This window comes from Ruditapes philippinarum, unplaced genomic scaffold, assembly GCF_026571515.1.
Source record: "Ruditapes philippinarum isolate M1 unplaced genomic scaffold, ASM2657151v2 ctg10663_1_1_1_1, whole genome shotgun sequence".
Classification (NCBI taxonomy): Eukaryota; Metazoa; Mollusca; class Bivalvia; order Venerida; family Veneridae; genus Ruditapes; species Ruditapes philippinarum.
Genome location: NW_026865961.1, coordinates 39,758 through 64,444, shown reverse-complemented (window position 1 = coordinate 64,444; position 24,687 = coordinate 39,758). Strand labels below are relative to the sequence as shown.

The 24,687-nt window shown below is 32.8% G+C and overlaps 2 protein-coding genes across 2 annotated transcripts; one reads left to right on the top strand and one right to left on the bottom strand.

Annotated features, from left to right (window-relative positions):
- The first annotated feature begins 77 nt into the window (after positions 1–77).
- LOC132730866 (adenine phosphoribosyltransferase-like) lies at positions 78–6,071 on the top strand. The gene is made up of 3 exons (XM_060716940.1): positions 78–278; positions 977–1,055; positions 5,002–6,071. The coding sequence occupies exons 1-3, from the start codon at positions 177–179 to the stop codon at positions 5,133–5,135; spliced, it is 315 nt and encodes a 104-aa protein (XP_060572923.1). The 5' UTR covers positions 78–176; the 3' UTR covers positions 5,136–6,071.
- A 7,605-nt stretch (positions 6,072–13,676) lies between these two features.
- Positions 13,677–18,902, bottom strand: LOC132730868 (repetitive organellar protein-like). Its single transcript, XM_060716941.1, has 2 exons — positions 16,845–18,902; positions 13,677–16,238 (listed from the first exon to the last, which is right to left on the bottom strand). Exons 1-2 carry the CDS (start codon positions 18,900–18,902, stop codon positions 13,677–13,679), a joined length of 4,620 nt encoding a protein of 1,539 aa, XP_060572924.1.
- Positions 18,903–24,687: the final 5,785 nt, after the last annotated feature.

Below are 24,687 nucleotides of genomic sequence, written 5' to 3'. Positions count from 1 at the left end.
AAATATTAAACTAACAACATAGTCACTATATACTTTAGGAACATTTTCCCAGTGCTCAGGAAATCCAAGTGTTTTTAGGGACTGATTGACGTTCTTGCAGAAGATATAAGGGGCCAAAATACCCTGCAGTTGAGGTCATTGTTGGACTTGATTCAAGGGGTTTCCTGTTTGGTCCAATGATTGCACAGGAGTTGAATGTTGCATTTGTTCCTGTTAGGAAGAAGGGAAAACTTCCGGGAGAAAAACACCGAGTGGAATATTCTTTAGAATATGGAAAGGTAATATTTTTGCATAAATGTTTTACCTATTTAATAAAATTGTTTTATAATTTTGGCGAAATTTTTATCCGTAGTTTTTTCCCGCTTTCTTTTTTGAAATTCATAAATGTAAAACGACATTATGCTATTTTTCCGCGGTCAAATATAGCTGCAATAGTGATATAATTAAAAAATTGACTATTGTATTGGTGACTAACAAATACATTATAGTGAAAATGTTTAGCAAATATATAATAATATATAAAAACTAAGTTGATTATAAAATTAGTGCCCCACTATTAGAATTTAACAATGCGGATAAGTTCTGGACGGTATTAGTAGAAATTACATTGTATCACATGGATTATTTGTATCACATGGATTATTGATTATTTTCGCATCGTAAAAAATAAAAAAAGCACGATTGTGACATAATATAAAGATACTTTGACTTTTTTCCAGTGCTCTCATCATTTGCACTTGGATGGGAATTATGTCACATTAAACATTTATCATTATGAACAACCCGAGTTGTTTAACTGATTGTATTAGATAATTTACATATACATGTACAAAGTATTTTATATCGAATATGCGAATATGAATCTGGTTGGCACAGTTTTTTGTTTGTTTTATGTTATATTCTATTGACGTGCAAGCGCGCATGACTGAGACACATTTATACAGTTATTTCAGTTTTAAAATTCTTCAAATTTCAGGACTCCTGTGAAATTCAGAAGAATTGTCTACAGCCTGGACAAAAAGTTGTAATAGTTGATGATTTATTAGCCACCGGAGGTATACTCGTATTGATAAATATTCCATTACAACAAAGTTTTGAAATATGTTTATTTCCTTTTACAATTATATTTGTTGCGACACGCTGTTTAATTTTCATTTTGATCTATGGTATGTTTTGCAATTAAGAGATTATTGAACAGTTCCTCAATCTCATTAAAAATCATAACATAACTTTCGCTATACTTCCCTTCGTGTAGCGAAGAGTAACTGAGCAGAGCGAAAACGATGATCTGATTTTTATGGAACAGAATTAATGCATTTATTCTATCTTGCTTGATGACATTGGAACTTGCATTATGCTTAATTCCATCTTGCTTGATGACATTGGAACTTGCATTATGCTTGATTCCATCTTGCTTGATGACATTGGAACTTGCATTATGCTTAATTCTATCTTGCTACATGACATTAGAACTTGCATTATGCTTGATTCCATCTTTCTTTATGATATTTAAACTTTGCATTATGCTGGTTTCCATTTTTCGTTATTTCATTCAAACATTTCGTAGTCACCAATATTTTCATTGAGTGATAACTAATAAACTGGAACAAGCCATTTGGAATACTAAAATGTTAACGTCATATACCTTTATGCATAAGCTACCTTTCTTCATGCTCTATACAAACCATTTACGGTTTAGTTTTTTTGTATTACTTTTATGTATAAGTCATTTAAAATTAACTATTTAATGTTCCCTGATGGATTTTTTAAAATATGACTTATTATAAGCTCGCATGGCGTGATTACTATAAGCTTTCGCTTATATCCATTATGCAGTGTTTATGCTTAATAAAGCTCGGTGTCTGAGGCTTTATGGATAATGTTTATAATGTTTGATCATCTTACATTATGATAAACAATTAAAACTATGTACTGTTAAGGGGCGAGAACTCTGTTATCGATGTCAACGGAATTTTTTCCACGATTCGCCTATCATCGGAATTTTCCGTATAGATACTGCGTACATGTATATATAAATACGTACTAAGCGTTTAATACATACATTGCAGTTGAAAGAATATAAATACAAGTAGTAAAGGATTATGCAATATAATTTTATATATGTATACAGTCTAATAGAAAAAAATATGCTCGTAAAAAGTGATGCAATGGGGCAGTTACACGTACAGTCAGTGGCGGTTTCAGGCCCTGGCTTAAGGGCTGCACCTACCCCCAAATATACGACGCATTAAAATATACATGTATAATAAGGAAAGAAGGAAGTTGTTTATTTTTGTAACATGTGCATAGTCAATTACAAATGAGCCGCGTCACGACAAAACCAACATAATGGGTTTGCGACCAGCATGGATTCAGACCAGCCTGCGCGTCCGCGCAGTCTGATCAGGATCCAGGCTGTTCGCTACCAGTTTCTCTACTTGTAAAAGAGTTGGAAAGCGAACAGCATGGATCCTGATCAGACTGTGCGGACGCGCAGGCTGGTCTGGATCCATGTTGGTCGCAAACCCATTATGTTGGTTTTGTCGTGACGCGGCTCAAATGTTGGGCATATGTGTGTCTGATTATAGATCAGACATCCCTTACACACCACCACATTCACATATATACATTTGTGCTTAATGATATACTATGCACATCTTTCAGTAACATATTTTATCACAGAAATTTATTGAAATCTATAAAATTCTTACTAAATATGTTTTATTTAAATAAAAACACATACACATAATGTATAGGAATCTGCTTTCCTTATTACGGGTCAAGTAAAGTTGTGTCTGTCTTTAAAAGAAACTTCCATATATTTTTTTTTGTAATAACACTATACGTTTACGAATGTATATTCATACTGCCCACTTACAGTGTAAAGGATTGAAAGCACAATATTTGTATGAAGCCAAATTATATTCATTTTATTTTACAGAAAAAAATCAAGTTTGTACTGTACTAACTACTAAGTCGTGGCCACGAGTTACTAGATCGTTTAAGTCGTGGGAACGAGATAACTGTGTCGTGCAGACGAAATAATTAAATCAGATTACACCATGATTTTCTAAACTTAGAAAATTTCTGTTTAAAGATTTACGTGCAACATTAATTTTTTGAAAATACTGAAGTGTTCACTTTGAACTTGATACATGTCTTAAGGATCATCAGGCCCATAAACCATACATTAATTTTGACTTAGTTATAGCCCTTTGTTGGAAATAATTCTATGATAGAATTGGTCATTTTGTACGTACAACGGCCTGTTAACATTTGAGAGGGACTTAGTCCTGGTTTATTTTATTGGGTAGGGACATTGCCCATGGACAGTAGATATCCTATGAGGATGTTTGAGGTCACAGGTCAGACAAACATGACACTTCATGTAAAATCATTGTCTGATCGATGAATGATTTAGAAAGAATAAGCTGTAGTTTATATAACCTAAAAAGATCAGTAGATGACATCTAATAATTTTTAGGCAATTTGGTCAGAAATCAGGGTCACCATGACGCTAAATCTTTGATCAATCAATAACTTGTATGAATGGTACTTTTACGGACAGGAGAAGTAGGGGCATCCTTGTTAGGAAAATTCATATAAATAGTGTAATTTGATTGGTTATTTATCTCGCTCGCACAACTTAACTTTCTCGTGGCCACCGCTAAACTTTCTCGTGGCCACGACATAGTAACTTGTTCCAACGACTTATTCCTCTCGTGGCCACGACTTAGTCATCTCGTTCCCACGACTTAATTATCTCGTGGCCACGACTAAGTAACTCGTGGCCACAATATAGTATCTCGTTCCCACGACTTAACTATCTCGTGGTCACGACTTAGTAACCCGTGGCCACGACATAGTATCTCGTGCGCATGAGATAAATAAAAACACACACATGTCACCTTTGTGCCACCGTAAGTTTGAGCATAGTATATCTTAAAATTCAATTTCACTATTGCTCATACGACTATCACACACGCCCAAAAAGAAATGTAAACAATTATATAAGAGGTGAGTTGCCACTTGTAGGATGAGTTATTAGAGAAATCTATAACATTTTTTTTCACATGCTGGCGGAATATTCAAAAACACGCACTTTTCGTCTGTCGCATCGTGTTCTCTTGTTTTCCAGTAAATTTTCCCTTTACATGGCAGTCTCCAACTAACACTGTTCTGTATACGCCCCTGTATAAAGGGGACGTAAATTTGTTTTACTCCACGTGCCAAAATACGGGATCATCTGGAAAATAACGGGATGTACCGATAAAGCGACACCTGCTGTCATAATACGAACACAAATTATTGCAACTCGCATTATGCTTACTGCCAACTGCTTAGTGCGTACTGTCACATGCGACTATAATATCGCTATCGTTGTCATCTTCGTTGTCGATGCGCAGTGATCCTATATTGCATTATATTTGTAATCAGTGAATATATTGAAGCATATGAATGCTAAGACACATCAAATTCGCCAATTATTGATCAAAATTAATAATTTATTGTGACATAATGTTGACAATATAAGGCAAATTAAAGGTACTGACAGAAACTAACCATGTGACATTTAGTTATATCAAGAACAAGCAAAGAATGTTATCTTAAACACCAAACATAATACGTTGATCTTTATAAAAGATGCAATTAAACATATAGCATATTAAAATATGTGAGTTTGATGGTTTAGTAGGGAACACATAAGGTAGCAATTACATGAAAGTGCATTCAGTAATCATAAGGCATGATTGAATTCAGCAAAACGCAGGTTTTCATTGTCATAAAGAAGTATAGAAGCAAGCATAATGTAGGTCCCAATATTATAAAGCAAGATAGAATAAATGCACTAATTCTGTTCCATAGATTTTAATAAGATTGACAATTCATGTTATTATTTGTTTGTTTTAACATTGACTTTGTATAACAAATTAACAGATTGATGTAATTTCTTTTGCATTTAAAAATATGAAATATTTTATATTTTATTTGTATATTCAGGTACAATGAAAGCTGCATGTGATCTTATGGAAGCAGCAAAAGTGGAAATTCTTGCATGTTTAGTAGTTATAGAACTAAAGGTGTTAAAAGGAAAGGATCAACTAAAATACCCTCTACTATCATACATTGAATAGGCGCATATTTATTTAATTATAAAGTCACAATTACGAATAGAAATATGAATTATCTTGAACTTGGATTGTTGCTTAAATGAAGTTTCAAATTGTGTAATTGTTAATAGAAACATTCCCATGTTCAGGTTTGAAAATATACGTACATGATATTTGTATAATTAAGCTGTTTGTATAACTTTTATATTACTTACGAATTACGGGTAACGGGGTAATCATGCGGATTTTGTCAGTTTACACATTATAGCCTCGACCTATAAGCCGCACGTCTTGTGAGCGAGTAAATTGATAAACTAAATCATTGACATCACATCACTTCAAATGTTACATGCATGCTTTTCTTGTGCATTAACATTATATGGAAATATATTTATTGTAAATAAAATATAACCAATGAACTTTCAACGTTTGAACCACATGATGTTCCAAAAGAGATCATTATCGAACCAATTTTATTAATTAAGCCTCGTTTCTTTTATAAAATCCATACCAAATGCATATTGTATCCTATATTGCCTCGAGCGTTTTCATTTTTAGAGCCCGAAATATCTACATCAAATACATATCGTACTCCATCTATCGTCATTTTATTTTCAGGGTAAAAATAATTCTAATCAATTCCTTATTGTACTTGAAGTTACGAAGTTCTGTAAAAAATATGAAATGAATAGGTCATTGTACATCCTTGAGAACAATACTTATTCTATTGGACTTGTACACTGCTTCAAAACCTATATATGGTATGGCTGGCGCCTCGACAATATAGTTTTAACAGTTATGTATTCGTCTAATACAATTCAATATTGTACTCAACACTGTTTATTAACCTTGTATTAATGGCGCAATAGCTTATTGTATATATTTATTGTGAAAAAATGTACACATGTATTGATTTATATTTATGATATACTGTAAATTTATAATAAAAGACTAAAATATAACAAATTTTCATCTCGTCATTATACAAGACACTGTGTTATCAAACGACTTGCCTTACTTTTATGCCCTGTATATATCACTTGCAAAAATACCATCTAATAGAAATAGAAATATTTATACTGAATACTAATTAACTCGGAAGGGCGTTGCTTACTATTTTCATTATGTTGGATATACAATGTATAATCAAAATTGTTAATACGAATTAAAAAGCCGATTATAAGAGTGACATTTTTCTTGATACTGACTGGCAGAATAAGATTTAGGTAGAATAGAAGAAGGATCGCATATGGTACTTGGAGCCAGTCTTGCAATTCAGGTATAGCAAAGTCTACAAGTTGTATGTCACGGTTCAGAACTGTTTACTAATTAGGGGAGAAAATGTGTAAGCGGCCGGATAACTCATTCGGTAGAGCCGTGGAACGGTATTCCGAGGGTCCAGGTCAAGCTGCACATTTTTCTCACCCTGTGACATGCAGATCATGATAACGTTAACTAAGTGAGCTCTTAATTCATACCACAGTGTTGTATAAACTGCATTATTATAAACACCATGCATGTGCGCGTGATTGTCCCGAGTCGCTGGATGTATAAGAATGAATTTTCCATGTAAACATATTCGATCAGTGAGGTTCTAGGTAATGAAATAGCGTCTATAACTGTTACAATTACTATGTTCGATCTAATATGGTCATTTGATTAATGCTATGGAATAACTGGGAAATAGTATGCTCAATAAGTACTTATGCTAGAACAACTGGAATACCGTTGTTAGGACTACCTAGCTCAGGGCATATCGCCATATTTCGGAGAATTGCAAATCGGCTTACAGTGTTTGGTCATAATGCCTATATAACTAGGCTTATCGTGTCCTGATTTTCAAAGTTTTTTGGTCATGAGTGAAGAACTGGGAGAAAACATCTTGTTTGGAACTTATGTGTGTCATTTATGCAAACCAAGGAAGACATTAAAAGTTTTCTTCCCAGATGGAAACATGCGTATTTTATATAAATTAATATTTAGCCCAATAGCTAGAGTTTTGGACTGAGAATCGGGCGACCCGGGGTCGATTTCCGGACGGTGCAGGTCACTTTCGTTGTGATCGGTCATAAAGTCTTTTCTACGGTCATTCGCTGTACCTCTGCTCTGGCATGTACAGAAGTTGAAGTTCCTTTCGGAAGTGAAGGAAAAAATACAGGTAAACTGCTTGACAGCCTGCCCAGGAACGATGCGGTGGCTGAGCTGTGAGCATGGATCGTATACAGTAATGTATTATCATGTCTTGCATCATCTACATGCATTTACAAATGTATGCTTTAAGTGTCATTGAGAATATAGTGTTAAAGTATTTTCCAGTGGGACACTGAATCATGATTTTTAAAATAGCGCAGATTTAATCTTGCATCAGTTTGTTATATGTATTAAAAGTATTCGTATGAAATTAAAAGTTACTGCACACGTCGTCAAAGAAAGGGACAATCTAAATATATGCGAATAGAATACGAACCTAATTTGCATCAAATGAGCACGTAGTATTTTGAAAATGTTTTTGATAATCCAGTGAAACTAATTTCGGTTGGGGTCTTTCAAATAGGATACACACTTTCGTAAAATCTGCCCGTTTCCAGACCATATTCTATTTGAAAGACCCTGGTGCGGTACAGTAGCCAGGCAACATAAATAGCATTTCAGCTTTTTACGGAATATCATTTTGCAACGATGATAAATATGTATATCAAAACGATTCTAAGGAGAACCTTTCCATACTTTTATTGGTGAATCCACCTATATATTAATGTTATTTCAACTACGGATAAAAAGCAAGATTCCGTTTTTGTGTTTAACACGACCATTTTACTCGTTTCCTTTGCAGTAAATGAATGATGTGTACAGTTTAAAATGATAACCCTACGTCGCTCACAAAAGATCCAAGACTGGAAAAAGTTATGTCATTAGGTCCTGTACGGGGCCGCAAGGGCGTGCATTTTTAACAAGAGATTAAGGAAGATATATTGTTTAAAATAACTGTGGGTTAATTACGACTGACGATGTATATGCTGTCACAAAAGCTGACTCGATTTTGAGTACATTGTACTTAGGTGAGCTAAAGAATCACATGAACACATGCTCAAATCAGTAATCAATAAGGCCTTTTTGCAAGTTTGTTTTGCCTTCCGACAGTTTTATACTAAAGTTTCATATTGAAGCAAGAACCTGTTGACAACATAGTGACCATTTATCAAGGTCACAACCCTCTTCAAATAAAGTAACCAAATAACTGCAACCTTGATACATAATATTACTGGAAACAGCTAGTTAGTTAATAACTATCTACTACACAAGCCTTTCTATCTCCAACGTTTCGAGGGGTTAAACAATTTTGTGTAGTAGATAATTAATAATATTATTGGCTGCATATCTGTCAAATAATAGTGTTTAATCAAAATTATGTAACGTTTTACGCCTTTTTACGTAATTATGGTCTGATAAAAATTAAATGTGACAAAAATGGAAAGTTAATACCAGTAATTTATCATGATAAGTTCAAATTTTTGCCATTAGGCCACGTTTCATTTCAGTGGACATGTAGTTTCAAAGAAGATATAAATACCTTTTCATCATTAGTGCTTATAGACTCCTAAGAGCAGGGCAAATTTAAACCTGGGTATTATTTACTGAAGTTCTATAATAAGCTACAAGCTGATACTTCTTGCCAAATATCTAAAGTCTGGGAATTGTTAGAGTCTGAGAAGAAGATTTTGAAAGTCTGGCCCGGCTTTCACGTTCTCAAAATGAGACAAAATTTAATCTAAGATTGTCTCAGTAGTGACTGAGATTCTTACTCACCTGAGCTGAGAAAAATTTAAAAACATTAGTGAAAGCCGGGCCTGGTTCCTCTATAAGTATATGTTACATAAGCTTCAACTTGATCTTACTTACATGTAACGAACCTTACAGTGACTGACGAATGAAGACTTACAATGATTGAAACACTGCATATAAAGTTATCATTTATTATACACACATATAATTATGTTTTACAATATATGCATATTTATCATGTATACGCAAATGTGTGGAGACTTAATGCTACGACCTATACATATATACATGTATATACATTTAAATAAATCTACTAATATTTCAAATAAATAACACATGAAAATTAATCAATTAAATTTTTTTGGCAAACTTTAACAAATATCTTAGTCAATCCTGTGTTACTCTTTCCAACACATTAACACGGGGGAGGAAGTGTAACACGAGGGATGGAGTTCTTATGATAACATGTCAAGGAGTTCTTGTGATAACTGTCACGGAGTTCGTGGGAAAAATATTGTATATACTGCAAAAAAAAACTCGCCAAAAATGGTAATTTTCATCCTTAGAAAGTGAGTTTTAGGTGCTAAATTAAACCTTAATGATTATTGCCTTACATATTGTATTATGTGTCAAAAACTAATATATATAATCCATTTTTCATCCCCTCTTGCTTAAAATCTCGAAGTTTTGAGTAAAATTTCCAAATCATTTGCCAATTCGCAAGTATTGACCTGTAATTTCATCCTTGCCATACAAAAAAATTTAGAAAAGCTTCGTATTTAACATAAAAAATAGAAAAGCTTCGTATTTAACATAAACATAAAAAAATTCATTTAATCCTTACAGAATTTTTTTGTTTATTCAGATGTCAATAAATCATCTAATAAATTAATTTTCTATAGTTTACTGTGAGCCAAACATTGAACATAAACAAATACATCCATTTATATGTAGTGTGTCAAATCAAAACAAAACAGCAGTTACACTTATATTGCAATAACAAATACTATATATACAGCTTATAAATTATGAACAAAAATGAATAATTTAAAATAATGATATAATTATATCATAACAGTCAACAGATCTATATCTCTCCAGATAAAGTAAAAATCAAGCAAAATTCATTTATCAGAACTTCAAGGTCAATGTCATTGGTGAGTGGAAGTAAAAATCAATTTGGTATTTTTCAAGTTCTTGTATAAAGAATTGTTGTGTCCAAGTCAGACATGGGGTAATCTTAATCAGTAATTTAATTTAATCGATTACAATTTTTTGAGTAATCACAGTAATCAGTAATCATATTTTTTTTCCTGTAATTTAATAATAATTTAATCAATTACATGACCAATTAATCAGTAATCACAATGATTACATGTATGATTACAATACATGTTAAGCTAAAAAAAAAATTGCTAAACAAACATACATATAAAGATTAAAAAAGTACCAGTGTCAATGCCTACTAATTGTCTTAGCTAGTGTAGGTGAATTAAATGCAGTCACCCAGGTCAGATTTGATGACACCTGTGTTTTAATAAGGTGATGAAAAGATCACTGAAAGATTGACCCAATACATTAATGATTGTCACAATTATACCACTTCAATTTAGCTGTGAAATTATAACAATGGCCTGGATAGGTATATTATCACTTATTGAGAAGACTTTACAGGTTCAGTAAAGAGCTGGTATAAGCTGCAATTACTGACAGAAGTGAGATATGGTTATATTTTCTGTTACATTTTGGTATTGTTTAGTCCATGTAGAAGCAAAATGTACAAAAAGATTTTCATCATATCGAAAAGAAAGCAATACATAAGCATGGCAGGAAATATGCCTGCTGTTTTTAAATACTTCATATTGCTAGAAAAAAAAATCCTGATGATGGCAATGTAAGAGCTAAATGCACACTTTGCATTTCATATATATCAGGAAACTAAGCTGGATTATTTTTTAGTACATTTTTTGTATTGTAATGTTCAATAAAACGATAGTGTTGAACCATTGCATTTCATAATTTATGTACATGTAATCAGTAATCATAAATGTAATCTGATTACTCCTGTCAGTAATCAGTAATTTAATCAATTACAATGTCAAAATGGAGTAATCAGTAATTTAATTTAATCAAGCATTTTGACAAATAATCATAATTTAATCGATTACAATTGTCAAGTAATCGCCCCATGTCTGGTCCAAGTATGAAGACAAACCATTCATATATAACAAAGTTAAAGCCAGTTATAGCTAAAATCAAGACAAATTCAAACATTTGACCTTGAAGGTCAAGGTCATTTAAGAGTGAAGGTCAAACTCAGTCTGGCCAACTTGAAGGTCTTGCTCAAAGAGTTGTTATGTCCAAGTGTGAAGGCATTCCATCGAGAATTAAAACATTATGATCAATATTAAGGTTTACGGACGGCAGTGGCAACATCACCGGCATCATGACTGTACGCTCATTCTCAATAAAACACAGCATTTGATGTTCCACTGGGTAGCTCTTATACGAGGGTTTTTCTTGAGGTCAAAATGTCGTTAGAAAGGTGGCTGCCACTTTGTCTAATAGGGACCCTCTCAGTTTTACATTTTGATCTGGTATTTTTCTTTTACAAGTACCTTTAATGCCCTAAAATGTAACATACCTTACTGTCGCCACCTAGAATTTTCAACTTTGAAATTGTGTTTCAGATGAATAAGTTCCAGAATAAACAAAACATGTGCAATTAGTCATTGCTGCGTGTATATGCACTTTGATTATTAGTAAAAATTGTATTTGACTCTTAAAAACCTCATTGATATAATTGATTATCAAATGTCGCCAAATGCATACGAATAAATAGTGACAAACCTAAAACAATTGGAAGCGAAACAGAAATTACATAATTGAATTGATGCATGCTTAATAATACAGCAAATATATAATTATAAGCAAAAATAAACTTGCAGCGTCTCAAATATCATTCTGTTTTCGGAAATTTTCATTTTTTATTCAAACCTTTTCAACAGCATTTTAAAAAGAAACATACGTTACCATTGTTTAAGAGCTGATCCATTCAAGGAAGACTCCAAACAAGAAATAAAATTAACATGTGTGTAACTCTGATATATCAATCACAAATTATTGCGGGTTATACGCTCTTGCGTCATTTTACAACCCACTGTAAAAATTAAACATGCGTTACAGAAACATACGTTACCAACTTTTTAAAGTAATTTTATCAAAAGGGAAATTGAAGTAAGAAAGCATGTATAGCAGTAACATTAACTTCATTTTTACATTAGTAAGTAAATTTTATTAACTTTGTTTGAGTTTTAACTTGTTAAAGTAACCACAGTGAAACAAACGTTACTTTTATCAAACAAATTTTATATTGCTTACACATGCAAATATATAAACATAAAATCGCATTTATATGACAATAGAATGATTTACATTTGATTCCTAAATAAAAAAAGTCGATTTTACATGTAAGTTTCAATTCTGTGAATAAGTTCATAAATGAGCCAGTGTGAAACATACGTTACTTCAAATTAAAATTCCACAATTTTTGAAAATGAACGGTAAAGTTGGGATTAGCATGCCTGTTAGTAAAGGTAACCTTGTATTAAATGTAAGAAGATACAAAAGAGTTTTTGCAAAGGAATGATATTTTCATAATATGTTGATGTACCAGCAGAAATGTTAAAAATATATTATAAGCTTGAAGTTCTCAACAACAACAAATTCATTGATGCAAAGACTTTAGTGGCCGTATTTCATTCTATGTATAATAATGTTAAAATAATATCCAAAAATATAAATTATTTTACAAAAAATAAAATTGTTTTCGTAACCTTTACTTGTATTTGAATAAAATGAAACATACGTGACATGTTGTATGGGGATAAATAGAGAACTGCTTAGCAATAAATTTTCCAAATATGAAGAAAGTGGAAATTTGAATGTTTTGAAAAAAGGTTCTAAATACAACATTTGTGTATGCATTCAACGTCTCATATATTATATATGATATAAATCATTTCCAAAATTGACTCTTTTTTGCTTTCTACGAATATTTATCTTTGAAGAAATTAACTGAAAGTTAGCAAGGTACCCATCTTCCTTGAATTTCCCTAGGATAGAAAGTCCCTCTAGATAGAAAATTTACAGATTTTGATATATTTTACAGACATTTGTTATTTATATGCAGCCAATATGTTACATTATTAGATCTGAAATCTACGTTACCAAGGAAATACAGTGTCATTACGGAAATAAATGCAATCCTGTTATATTATAGTTTCTTGTTGAAAATATTTCTGGCAAACTTGCAAAATACCATAAACTTTTACTTCAGCGATAAAAAAAATGACACAATGACAACATCAAATTTTTAATTTTTTCCAACCTCAAATGCTTTATTTTATTGAGAATGGGCTTGAAGCAATAGCTCTTTTTTTCTTCAAAAAAGTCAAACTAAATAATTATTATGCAAGTGAAGTTACTACTTTTCATTTCACATTAAAACCTTTTAAATCAATACACTATATTTTTTCACTGATTCAAGTGTCAAAGCTTGTTATAATCACATATTATAATAAATTTAGAAAGACACATGATTTTCATAATTTTTAAAGGAGACATAGTTTTACGTTACAAATAAATACATAATACATTTTGTATTGCTATACTTCCAAATCTATGTATCATTATGTACCTTAAATTACAAGACTTTCATTTACATGTAGAATTTGTATCATAACTTTAATTTTATCATTTTTAAATCACACAAATTGATATTTACAAACCAATTCTATCAACAAATTTCAATTTTTTCACAACTTCCTGTCCACTAACTTTATCTAATATTGCTCTTAGTTTATCTACACTCTTTTTAATGTCTGGACTTCCTTTAGAATCTATTTGCTGCTCCTCTGAGTCGGTAGAGTTCAGATCCTTTGCACTCTCAACAGATGAGTCCCTTACTTTTATAATCTCTTGTGAATCACAGACTTTTATTGGTGAATGATGTAACTCAATGTATTTCTGTCCACAAGGCTCAGAATCTTCATCACTTTTAACAGTGTCTATATAAGGTTTATGCAAGATTTCAGGAGCATTCTTGTTCGCTAATACTTTTGAAGCACGCTTAGTGGCTTCTGAATCACTCTCCGATGAGAATTTGAATGCAGGAAAAGAAACATTCTGGCCAGAATCACTAAGCCATGCATCATCACTTTCTGATGTTAATCTTTGTGAATTTCTGGCACTTGATTTACTGTGTTCACGACTTTTTTCTTTTCTTTCTCGGTGTCTAATTTTCTTATCACCTGTTTTCTCTTTCCCTTGAGCAGTTTTTAAGATATTTCTTATCACATGTCTCACATTAATAGGTCTGTGTTGTTCATTTGCTTTATCACTAAATTCAAATTTAAAATCAGCTTCATCTAACAAGTCTTTCCAAGACTCCTTCGGTTGTTTTTTAGATCCAGATTTCAGCTTTCTTCTCGAGTAGGGTTTTCTTGGTGACTTAACAGATTTAGGAGTGATTCCTTGTTCTAGTGTGTTATTCAGTCTTATCTTTCCAGATCTCAGCTTTTTGGCTGATAAAACTTTGCAAGCGCTACCCGTATTTTTCACCTTTTTCTTTTCAACCTGAGATTCTTTTCCAACAAACAGTACATCAGTGGTTATCTTCTCATTGTCTGTATCTAAGTCACTCACATCATTTTCCACTTTTCGTTTCCTTTTGCACACTTTATTATCACCACCCTGTGATAAGTTTTTACGTTTAACAACAAACACATTATGTTTTACTTTATTTGGTTTCTTTTGACTTTTTCTTGGGCTGCCACCTATGTAACCAGATGCCTTTGATTTTTGAGAAGTATCTGCTGTTTTAACATCCTTTGGAATTACTTCTTCCTCTTGAAATGGCTGAAATGTTGCTAGAATAGAAACAGTAGTTCCTTGTCTTTTACAATCTGTAATATTACTTTCAATTACTTCCTTACAAGTAATATCTGAATCGTGAGAAGTGACAATTTTAGTTTTTGTATCACAATTTTCATTTTCAATACTTGAATCTAATTCATCAATACTTTTTGAAGTTTCTAATTCAATATTCTTGCTTTGTACTATTTTACTTGTTGTTTGGTTTACTGACAACTTTTTATTACAACCATATTTTGTTCTTCCCTTTTTTACCTTGTCATTTCTTGGAATATCAATACTGTAATTCTGACTATTATTTTCTTCTTCATTTGCAAAAATGTTCTTTTTACCATTTTCCATTCTATTACTATCGGTTTCAACTTGTTTTAATTTAGAATTCTTTACTTCCTTTGCTTTTACTCTTGATTTCTTGGTATTATGTACACCAACATTTCCAATTACATCTGATCTATCATCATCCTCATACAATTGTTTAGTACATGTATTCAATTCATTTTCAGTTGTCAATACCTTTGGCCTCTTTTTAACAGCCCTCTTTGTCTGTGAATTTTGTTTACTTCCAACTTCACAAAAAAGTTTACAATCTTTTTCATGATTTTTCATGCCCATCATATTAATGCCTGATGTAACATTTTGTTTTTTATGCCTTCTACACAATATTGTTCTTTCTGGAGATTTTTGCACAGCTTGTGTTATAGAATTACTCTGCTCTTGTACCTTTGAATGATTTTCATATTCTTCAACCTGCCTGGTGTTCCCTTTTACATCATCCTCTACTTGCTTAAATGTTTTTCTTCTACACTGAACAGTTCTAACTTGTTCATTTTTGCTTAATGAAACAGATGTATCTGTATCTTTCTTTTTCTTGCTCCTTTTGCCTGCAGGCTCTTGTTTACCTCCAGCATTTCTATCATTGCTTTTAAAAATTCTTTCCTCAGGTGCATTATCAAATTTATTGCTTGGTTTTCCATATGTAGCACTAATTTTACCTACTTTTAATGGAGGTGTCACAGATGGGGATTTGTTCAAACTGTTTCTTTCACAGGAAGCACCAATGCCTGCTTCTTTCAGTTTAATATGAAAAAAATGTTCAAGAAAATTAATTTTATTTTGGCCTTCTTGCCCACTAGATTGTTCAACATTGTTTATGGTTCCATCAATATATGTCTCATTTCTCTCTATTGATGCATCTTCCTTTCTTTTGCTCCCTTTTAGTTTAATACCTTTTTTCAAACATGATTTCTTAACACTATCTTTACTTTTCATCTGTACATCTTCAACATGTTCATTCTGTTCTGTTATTTTGTCAGAGGTCACCTTTCTTTTCTTAACTGGCACTTCATCTTCTTTCTTTCTTGGAAGCCTTTTCTGAGACTGTTTCAAATTTAGACTGTTACCACTAATAACCTTTTGAACAGTTTCTTCGCTTTTTAAAACCACATCAATTTTTCTTTTATTTTTCACTTTATCAAAATTTGTTTCAAAATCTTTAAACTCCACCTGTTTATAATTACAATCCTTGTGGAAGTTGGAGAGTTGTGTTTTCTGTTTCTTTTCATCATCTACTTGACTGTTATTGTTAGAACAGGAGACTGAAGCATCTTTTAAAGTATTTTGGGATGCCTCAATGTTTTGCTTACCATGTTCATCAGAAATTTTGCTTGCTGAACTAATGCTACAAATTTCTGTCTCTGTCACAGTTTTGTTTCTACTTTGTTTAATTTTGGATTCTTTCTTCGAGCTGTCCAGTGTTTTAGAATCATTTGTTTCTGCTGTCTTTTTTCTCCTAGATCTCTTGACACAAGTTTTAACATTCTTTATTATTTCTCCACTATTGTTGCCTAACATTTTTTGGCCTTCTTTTTGACCATGAAAGTCTGAAACTGCACACTTTGATACAACTAAATTTTTCTTTTTAAAGTCAACAGATTTTTTTGCTTTCAAATATTCATTTTCCTTAGGGGATGAAAAGTAAATTGTCAAGTCATCATTATCACTATCGCCATTATTTACAGCCTTATCATTATAACTTGATTCAGAAGCACACTGCTGATTCTCTTCTTTAAAAGATCTGTCTTTATTTCGTTTTCTCTGCCCTGGTTTAAATGTTTTCCAAAGATTCTGAATGTGAGATCTATTTCTATTGACCTCGTTGTTTATTAAACTGTCGTTCCGAGTATTCTCAACTTTAAGCGGACTGTTACACTGAACAAGAGCACCTGACTTAGTTACTTTAAGAATGATAGGAGATTCAGTCTTTTTCTTTTCACCTGAAAGGTCTGATGAAAACTGATTTTGTGAAGATAGAACATTAACTGAATTGGTTTCTTTAACATTTGAATCTTCTTCATTTGTTGGTATTATATCAAGTTTACCTGGAGAATTAACATCCAATTTACTCGGTGAAGACCATTCAAGTTTGTCAGATGTCCAATGACATGACTCAATTTGTGACAGAAATTCAAGTTTGCTTGGTGTCAATGGATCCAGTTTATTTGAAGAATTAAGTATATCTAATTTGGAAGGTGTCAGCATGGACATACTGTCATCTATATTTATGTTTTCTGGGTCAACTGCATTCAATGGAAAGGCGATAAGTTGACTATCATCAAAATTAAAGGAGTCTTTGTTTCCAGCATTACCATCTACAACATCGCCAGAATCCTCCTTACCTGGCACTCTGCTAAATTCTAAATCTTCTTCATTCTTATTATGGTCATAAGCAAACGATGCATCCAGTACTTCATCGATAACATTATGCTTTACCCTTTCATATACTCTGGTAAGTTTATTATTTATTCTAACAAATCTCAATTGCATACCATGTTTTGTTGTGTCTTGTGTGTTTGCTGTTTTAACTAACTCAACATTTGAATCATCAAAATTGCTATCAACTGTGTCTGTATCATTCAACAAATCTATACATTCATAATCACTATTTTTTGCCAATGAAGCACTTGCTAACTGGGCATTGTTATTTTCATTACTATGTACTGTATTTTGCTGGGAAAAGTCAAGCTTCTTAACTGTGTTAAGATTATTATCACCTTTATATTTTGTGGGCAATCTTGGAGATTTGCTAGTATCATATTTAATATGCCCATCTTCAAGTCTAATATACACTATTTCAACTTTTGGAGATGCTTGATTTTCAGATGTTATTGAAAATCTGTTCTCACTTTGCTCATCTCCATCTAGTGACATTGGCTGACCTTCACTATTGTAACCTTGATCCATGTTGGCTGCTTTTGGTGATTTGTGAGGAGATACTTTCTGTGGACTAGAATTACATGTTGTCTCATTACCTGGTGACTCCTTTAACAGGGTCTTTGAAGGAGAGTTGTATTGCTTAAAGGCACTAAACAAACTTTTACCCACAGTATTTGGTGATTTTTTCTCTTCTAAGCTTGACACATTTGGCTGTAGAACAATTTTTTCTGATGAATCTTTTTCATCTGCTTCTGTTTTTTTGTCACCATTTTCAACATTCTCTGCATTGTGTAGTCTTGCACATAAAGAAAGCCAATCTTTTTCATTTATCAGATAATATTTATCACTTTGGCTTGAACTTTCACCACACTGTTTCCTTTCAATATCATCATTGTCTTTGTTATTCTGTATTCTTATTTCTTCTTTCTCAGGTATAGGTTCATCCAGTATTTCTTCTATGTACCCTACACCTTGTTCCTCTTCATGACATATCTTAATTTCACTAGGCAATTTAGAATCTAAATGTGCATTATTTTCAACATTCTGCTCAACCACTGCACTACTTTCATTTTGACTATTCACAGTATTTTCTACCGGATGAACTTTATCATTCTCTGTTTTTATAAGAACTTCATTGTGTTTACCTTCTAAAACTAGATTGTGTTTGTCGTTCTCTACTGTTTCTTCCTCATCAACATAAGCTATATTCTGGTTTTCAAGTGAACTATGACATACAGGATCTGGTTGTTTAACCTTTGTCAAGTAGGAAAATAATTCCTCCTCATCTGAAGAATGATCATCTTGAACATAGATTTTTCTCTTTTCAATTCTTTTTAATATTTCTCTCAATGTATTTTCCATTGTTTTCAATCTTTCTCTCACTTATTAAGGAATAGTGCAAGCCTCTGTAATGACCTTGACATCATCTGTGTTATCTGAAATATGATAAAATGTATATATACCATTATAATACTGCATGTTTGTAATGTCGCTTTTCATTGGGTACACTTTTCATTGGGTAAGCAAGACGTTTTTATAGTTTTATATACACAGCTGGTGTGGATTTATGATGAAATTTTACTTTTTTCTCTAAAAAAATATGTTGTTTGCAATATAACCCTTGCCTAATGGCTCTGGTAAATATTTCCAAACAACTGTTTATATAAGGCCATATACTAGTAACCTGTCAAAAATCTTTATAAAGAATATTATTGTTATTATGAGAAAACATTATTAGTCACATGAATTTTTTTTTAAACTACATACATGCATGTACAAATACATGCATTACCTGAATTTGGTAATTGGCACATGTAGGATGCTCTTAATTAAACAAAAAATGTGTTTTGGGTTAGATTTTTAGCTAAATCTCCATGAAGTTTATAAATCTCAAATCATTTCAATGAACATATTATATGATTCAATTTACAATAATACAAATAGTGTCACATGGCAAATGTCTAAGTGTTACTGGTGGTGGAAAAAACTGCAGATCTATGTTCCTTTACCCTCTACCGGCTTGTTATGAAAAAGAATTCAATGTTAATCCACAGCTGTTCGAAAATTTAGAGGCCATATAGTTTAATATATAATCTTCTGTGATGAACGGCAAAATCAACTTGTGAATCAAATTTATTAATGTTGGTTACTTTCTATTATGTAGAAGTCCTAAATGAGCCATACACATATGTATGGTAATTTAGTGATAAGTTTAGTACTTTTACCAAAATTACAACATGTACACTGTCATGACTAACTGAGATCAGATATAGAGCAATGTGAATTAAAGGTTGGCTAGACATTAAAATATGATTATTATGAATCCTTCTAACACCAACCACCTTTGACATTACAACATGGTTAAATAAACTAATTTTTTTCCTTTACTGTACTTCAAACAAGGACAATGTTCAATTATTATCAATTATGAGGGATTTTCAAAATAGCCAGCAGCATAGAGGCTGACTGGACTGCATGGGTATAGGCAGGCATTATCATACAATACTGGGGATACAGGCAGACACTATCATACAATACTTGTGATATAGGCAGACACTATCATACAATACTGGGGATACAGGCAGACAGTGGCAGACATTATTGACAATAGTGGTGATATAGGCAGACACTATCATACAATACTGGTGATATAGGCAGACATTATTGACAATAGTGGTGATATAGGCAGACATTATCATACAATACTGGTGACATAGGCAGACATTATTGACAATAGTGGTGATATAGGCAGACACTATCATACAATACTGGTGATATAGGCAGACACTATCATACAATACTGGTGATATAGGCAGACACTATCATACAATAACTGGTGATATAGGCAGACACTATCATACAATACTGGGGATATAGGCAGACATTATCATACAACATTGGTGACATATGCAGACATTATTGACAATAGTGGTGATATAGGCAGACATTATTGACAATAGTGGTGACATAGGCAGACATTATTGACAATAGTGGTGATATAGGCAGACACTATCATACAATAGTGGTGACATAGGCAGACATTATCATACAACATTGGTGACATATGCAGACATTATTGACAATAGTGGTGATATAGGCAGACATTATTGACAATAGTGGTGACATAGGCAGACATTATTGACAATAGTGGTGATATAGGCAGACACTATCATACAATAGTGGTGATATAGGCAGACATTATCATACAATAGTGGTGATATAGGCAGACACTATCATACAATAGTGGTGACATAGGCAGACACTATCATACAATACTGGTGACATAGGCAGACATTATCATACAACACTGGTGACATAGGCAGACATTATCATACAATACTGGTGACATAGGCAGACATTATTGACAATAGTGGTGATATAGGCAGACACTATCATACAACACTGGTGACATAGGCAGACACTATCATACAATATTGGTGACATAGGCAGGCATTATCATACAACACTGGTGATATATGCAGACATTATTGACAATAGTGGTGATATAGGCAGACACTATCATACAATACTGGGGATATAGGCAGACATTATCATACAACATTGGTGACATATGCAGACATTATTGACAATAGTGGTGATATAGGCAGACACTATCATACAATACTGGGGATATAGGCAGACATTATCATACAATACTGGTGACATAGGCAGACATTATTGACAATAGTGGTGATATAGGCAGACACTATCATACAATACTGGTGACATAGGCAGACACTATCATACAACACTGGTGACATAGGCAGGCATTATCATACAACACTGGTGATATAGGCAGACACTATCATTCAATACTGGTGATACATCCAGACACTACCATACAATACTGGTGATATAGGCAGTCACTATCATACAATACTTGGGATATTGGCAGACACTATCATACAATATTGGTGATATAGACAGATTTATCATACAACACTGGTGATATAAGCAGACTTTGTCATACAATACTGGTGATATAGTCATACATTATCATACAACACTGGTGATATTGGCAGACACTATCACACAATACTGGTAACATAGGCAGACATTATCATACAATACTGCTGACAGGCAGTCATTATCATACAATACTGGTGATATAGGCAGTCATTATCATACAATACTGGTAAAATAGGCAGTCATTATCATAGTTCATAAAATACTTGTGATATAGGCAGTCACTATCATACAATACATGTACCTGTGATATTGGCAGTAATTATCATACAATATTGGGAATATAAGCAGTCATTATCATACATTACTGGTAATATAGACAATCATTATCATACATACCATAATTATACCCAGCTGGATTATGAGGTTTTCCTTTGACTAGACATGGCAGCTAGTTCTTACTTCCAGAACCTAAATAATGCAAATAAAGCTATAAATAATCAAGTCAAACACATCATGTGACATATGACAGAAAATTAAATTGGTAATGAATGAGTTAGAAATTAAAATTTCCCTAGAGTTAAAGCTAAATGCCTCCAGATGAACAGAAAATTTTCAAGAAAATCAAATTTCAGAAAAATGTACTAAAAAAAATAACATTTGTTAACATAAATTCCAAGATCAAGGAAAATAATTCTAGAAATAGTCATGCTAGAGTTATGAACCTTGTCACACAACATGTGTATAATGATAAGAAATACATATTTGAAGTTTGAAGTAGATACCTTAAAAAGTAAAGAAGTTATAATATTTCTTAAAGAAAATCTTAAGTTCAAAGAGAGATAAATCTGTAAATATTGCTTCAAGAGTTATAAACATTGTCACATAAATGTAATTGGTGATAAGGAATAAGTATTTGAAGTTTGAGTTAGATACCTTTAAAACTAAAAAAGTTATAGTAACAAGAGGGCCATGATGGCCCTGAGGTCGCTCACCTGTATATAGCCCCCCCTCCCCCCGTGCCAATGTTTACCCAAGGGCTTTTATTTGTTTATTTGAACAAACTTGGTAGACACCCATAAGAAGATGTTTCATGCTAAACATCTAAGTTCTAGCTCATTGGGTTTTTTAAAAGAAGATTTTTTAAGTTTTTACTATACACATATAGTTAAAAACAATGACACCCCTGAGGCAGGGCCAGTTTTGACCCCCGGGCTTTAATTTGTAGATATTTACTTATAGATGTTTCATGCTTAATATCTAAACTAAAGCTATTTGGGTTTTTTCAAGAAGATTTTTAAGTTTTTGCTATACACATATAAGGAAAATCAATGACCCCCGGGGCGGGGCCAGTTTTGACTCCAGGGCTTTTATTTGAACATACTTGGTAGACACCCATTAGAACATGTTTCATGCTAAATATCTTAGCTCTAGCTCTTTGGGTTCTTTAAAAGAAGATTTTTTAAGTTTTTACTATATGCATATAGGGAAAATCAATGACCCCCTGGGGCGGGGCCAATTTTGACCCCAGGGCTTTTATTTGAACAAACTTGGTAGCCATTCACAAGAAGATGTTTCATGCCAAATATCTAAGCTCTAGCTCTTACGGTTCTTTAAAAGAAGATTTTTTTAAGTTTTTACTATATGCATATAGGGAAAATCAATGACCCCCTGGGGCGGGGCCAATTTTGACCCCAGGGCTTTTATTTGAACAAACTTGGTAGCCATTCACAAGAAGATGTTTCATGCCAAATATCTAAGCTCTAGCTCTTACGGTTCTTTAAAAGAAGATTTTTTAAGTTTTTACTATATGCATATAGGGAAAATCAATGACCCCAAGGGGTGGGGCCAATTTTGACCCCAGGGCTTTTATTTGAACAAACTTGGTAGACACTCACTAGAAGATGTTTCATGCCAAATATCTTAGCTCTAGCTCTTTGGGTTCTTTAAAAGAAGATTTTTTAAGTTTTTACTATATGCATATAGGGAAAATCAATGACCCCAAGGGGTGGGGCCAATTTTGACCCCAGGGCTTTTATTTGAACAAACTTGGTAGACATTCACTAGAAGATGTTTCATGCCAAATATCTAAGCTCTAGCTCTTACAGTTCTTTAAAAGAAGATTTTTTAAGTTTTTACTATATGCATATAGGGAAAATCAATGACCCCCCTGGGCGGGGCCAATTTTGACCCCAGGGCTTTTATTTGAACAAACTTGGTAGACACTCTTTAGAAGATGTTTCATGCCAAATATCTAAGCTCTAGCTCTTATGGTTTTTTAAAAGAAGATATTTAAAGATTTTTCTTTCGGTTGCCATGGCAACCAGAGTTCTGCATGGAATTAAATTCTTTGAACAATTTTTAAAGGTGACCACCAAAGGAACATTCCTGTGAAGTTTGGATGAAATTGGCTCAGTGGTTTATGAGGAGATGTCATTTAAAGCAAAAGTTTACGGACGGACGACGGACGGACGACGGACGGACGCCAGACGAAAAGCGATCACATAAGCTCACCCTGTCACTTTGTGACAGGTGAGCTAAAAAATAACATTTTCTAGTGTAAAAATCTAAGTTTATGGGGAGATAATTCTTGCAATATTGGTGCTAGAGTTATGAACCTTGTCACATAACATTTGGATGATGATAAGGTACATATTTTGAAGTATGAGGTTGATCCCTTAAGAAATAAAGAAGTAACAGTAAAAAGTAGTATTTTTTAAGGAAAATTCTAAGTTCAAGGGGAGATTAATCTGAAAATATTAGTGCTAGAGTTATGAACCTTGTCACATAAGATGGGAATGATGATAAGGTACATATATTTGAAGTATAAGGTTGATCCCTTATGAAGTAAAGAAGTTGCAGTAACAAAATTCTAAGTTCAAGGGGAGATAAATCTGAAAATTTGGTGCTAGAGTAATGAACCTTGTCACATAAGATGTAGTTGATGTTAAGGAACAAATATTTGAAGTTTGAAGTTGATACAAATGACAAAGTAATAGTGAAAAGTATTTTACTGCACCAAAATCTGAAATCTGGACGCAGACGCCAGGGCGAGTAGGACAGCTCTCCATATACTTCGTATAGTCGAGCTAAAAATCATACAAGGGGAAACCCCATGTACTATGCACAATTATTTGAGCTGACAAGTCTAAAAAGTTTCATTAAAATTGCATTAGTGCTAAAGAGCAGTATTTCGGACAAACTTTAAAAATAACAAACAAGAGGGTAATGATGGCCCTGA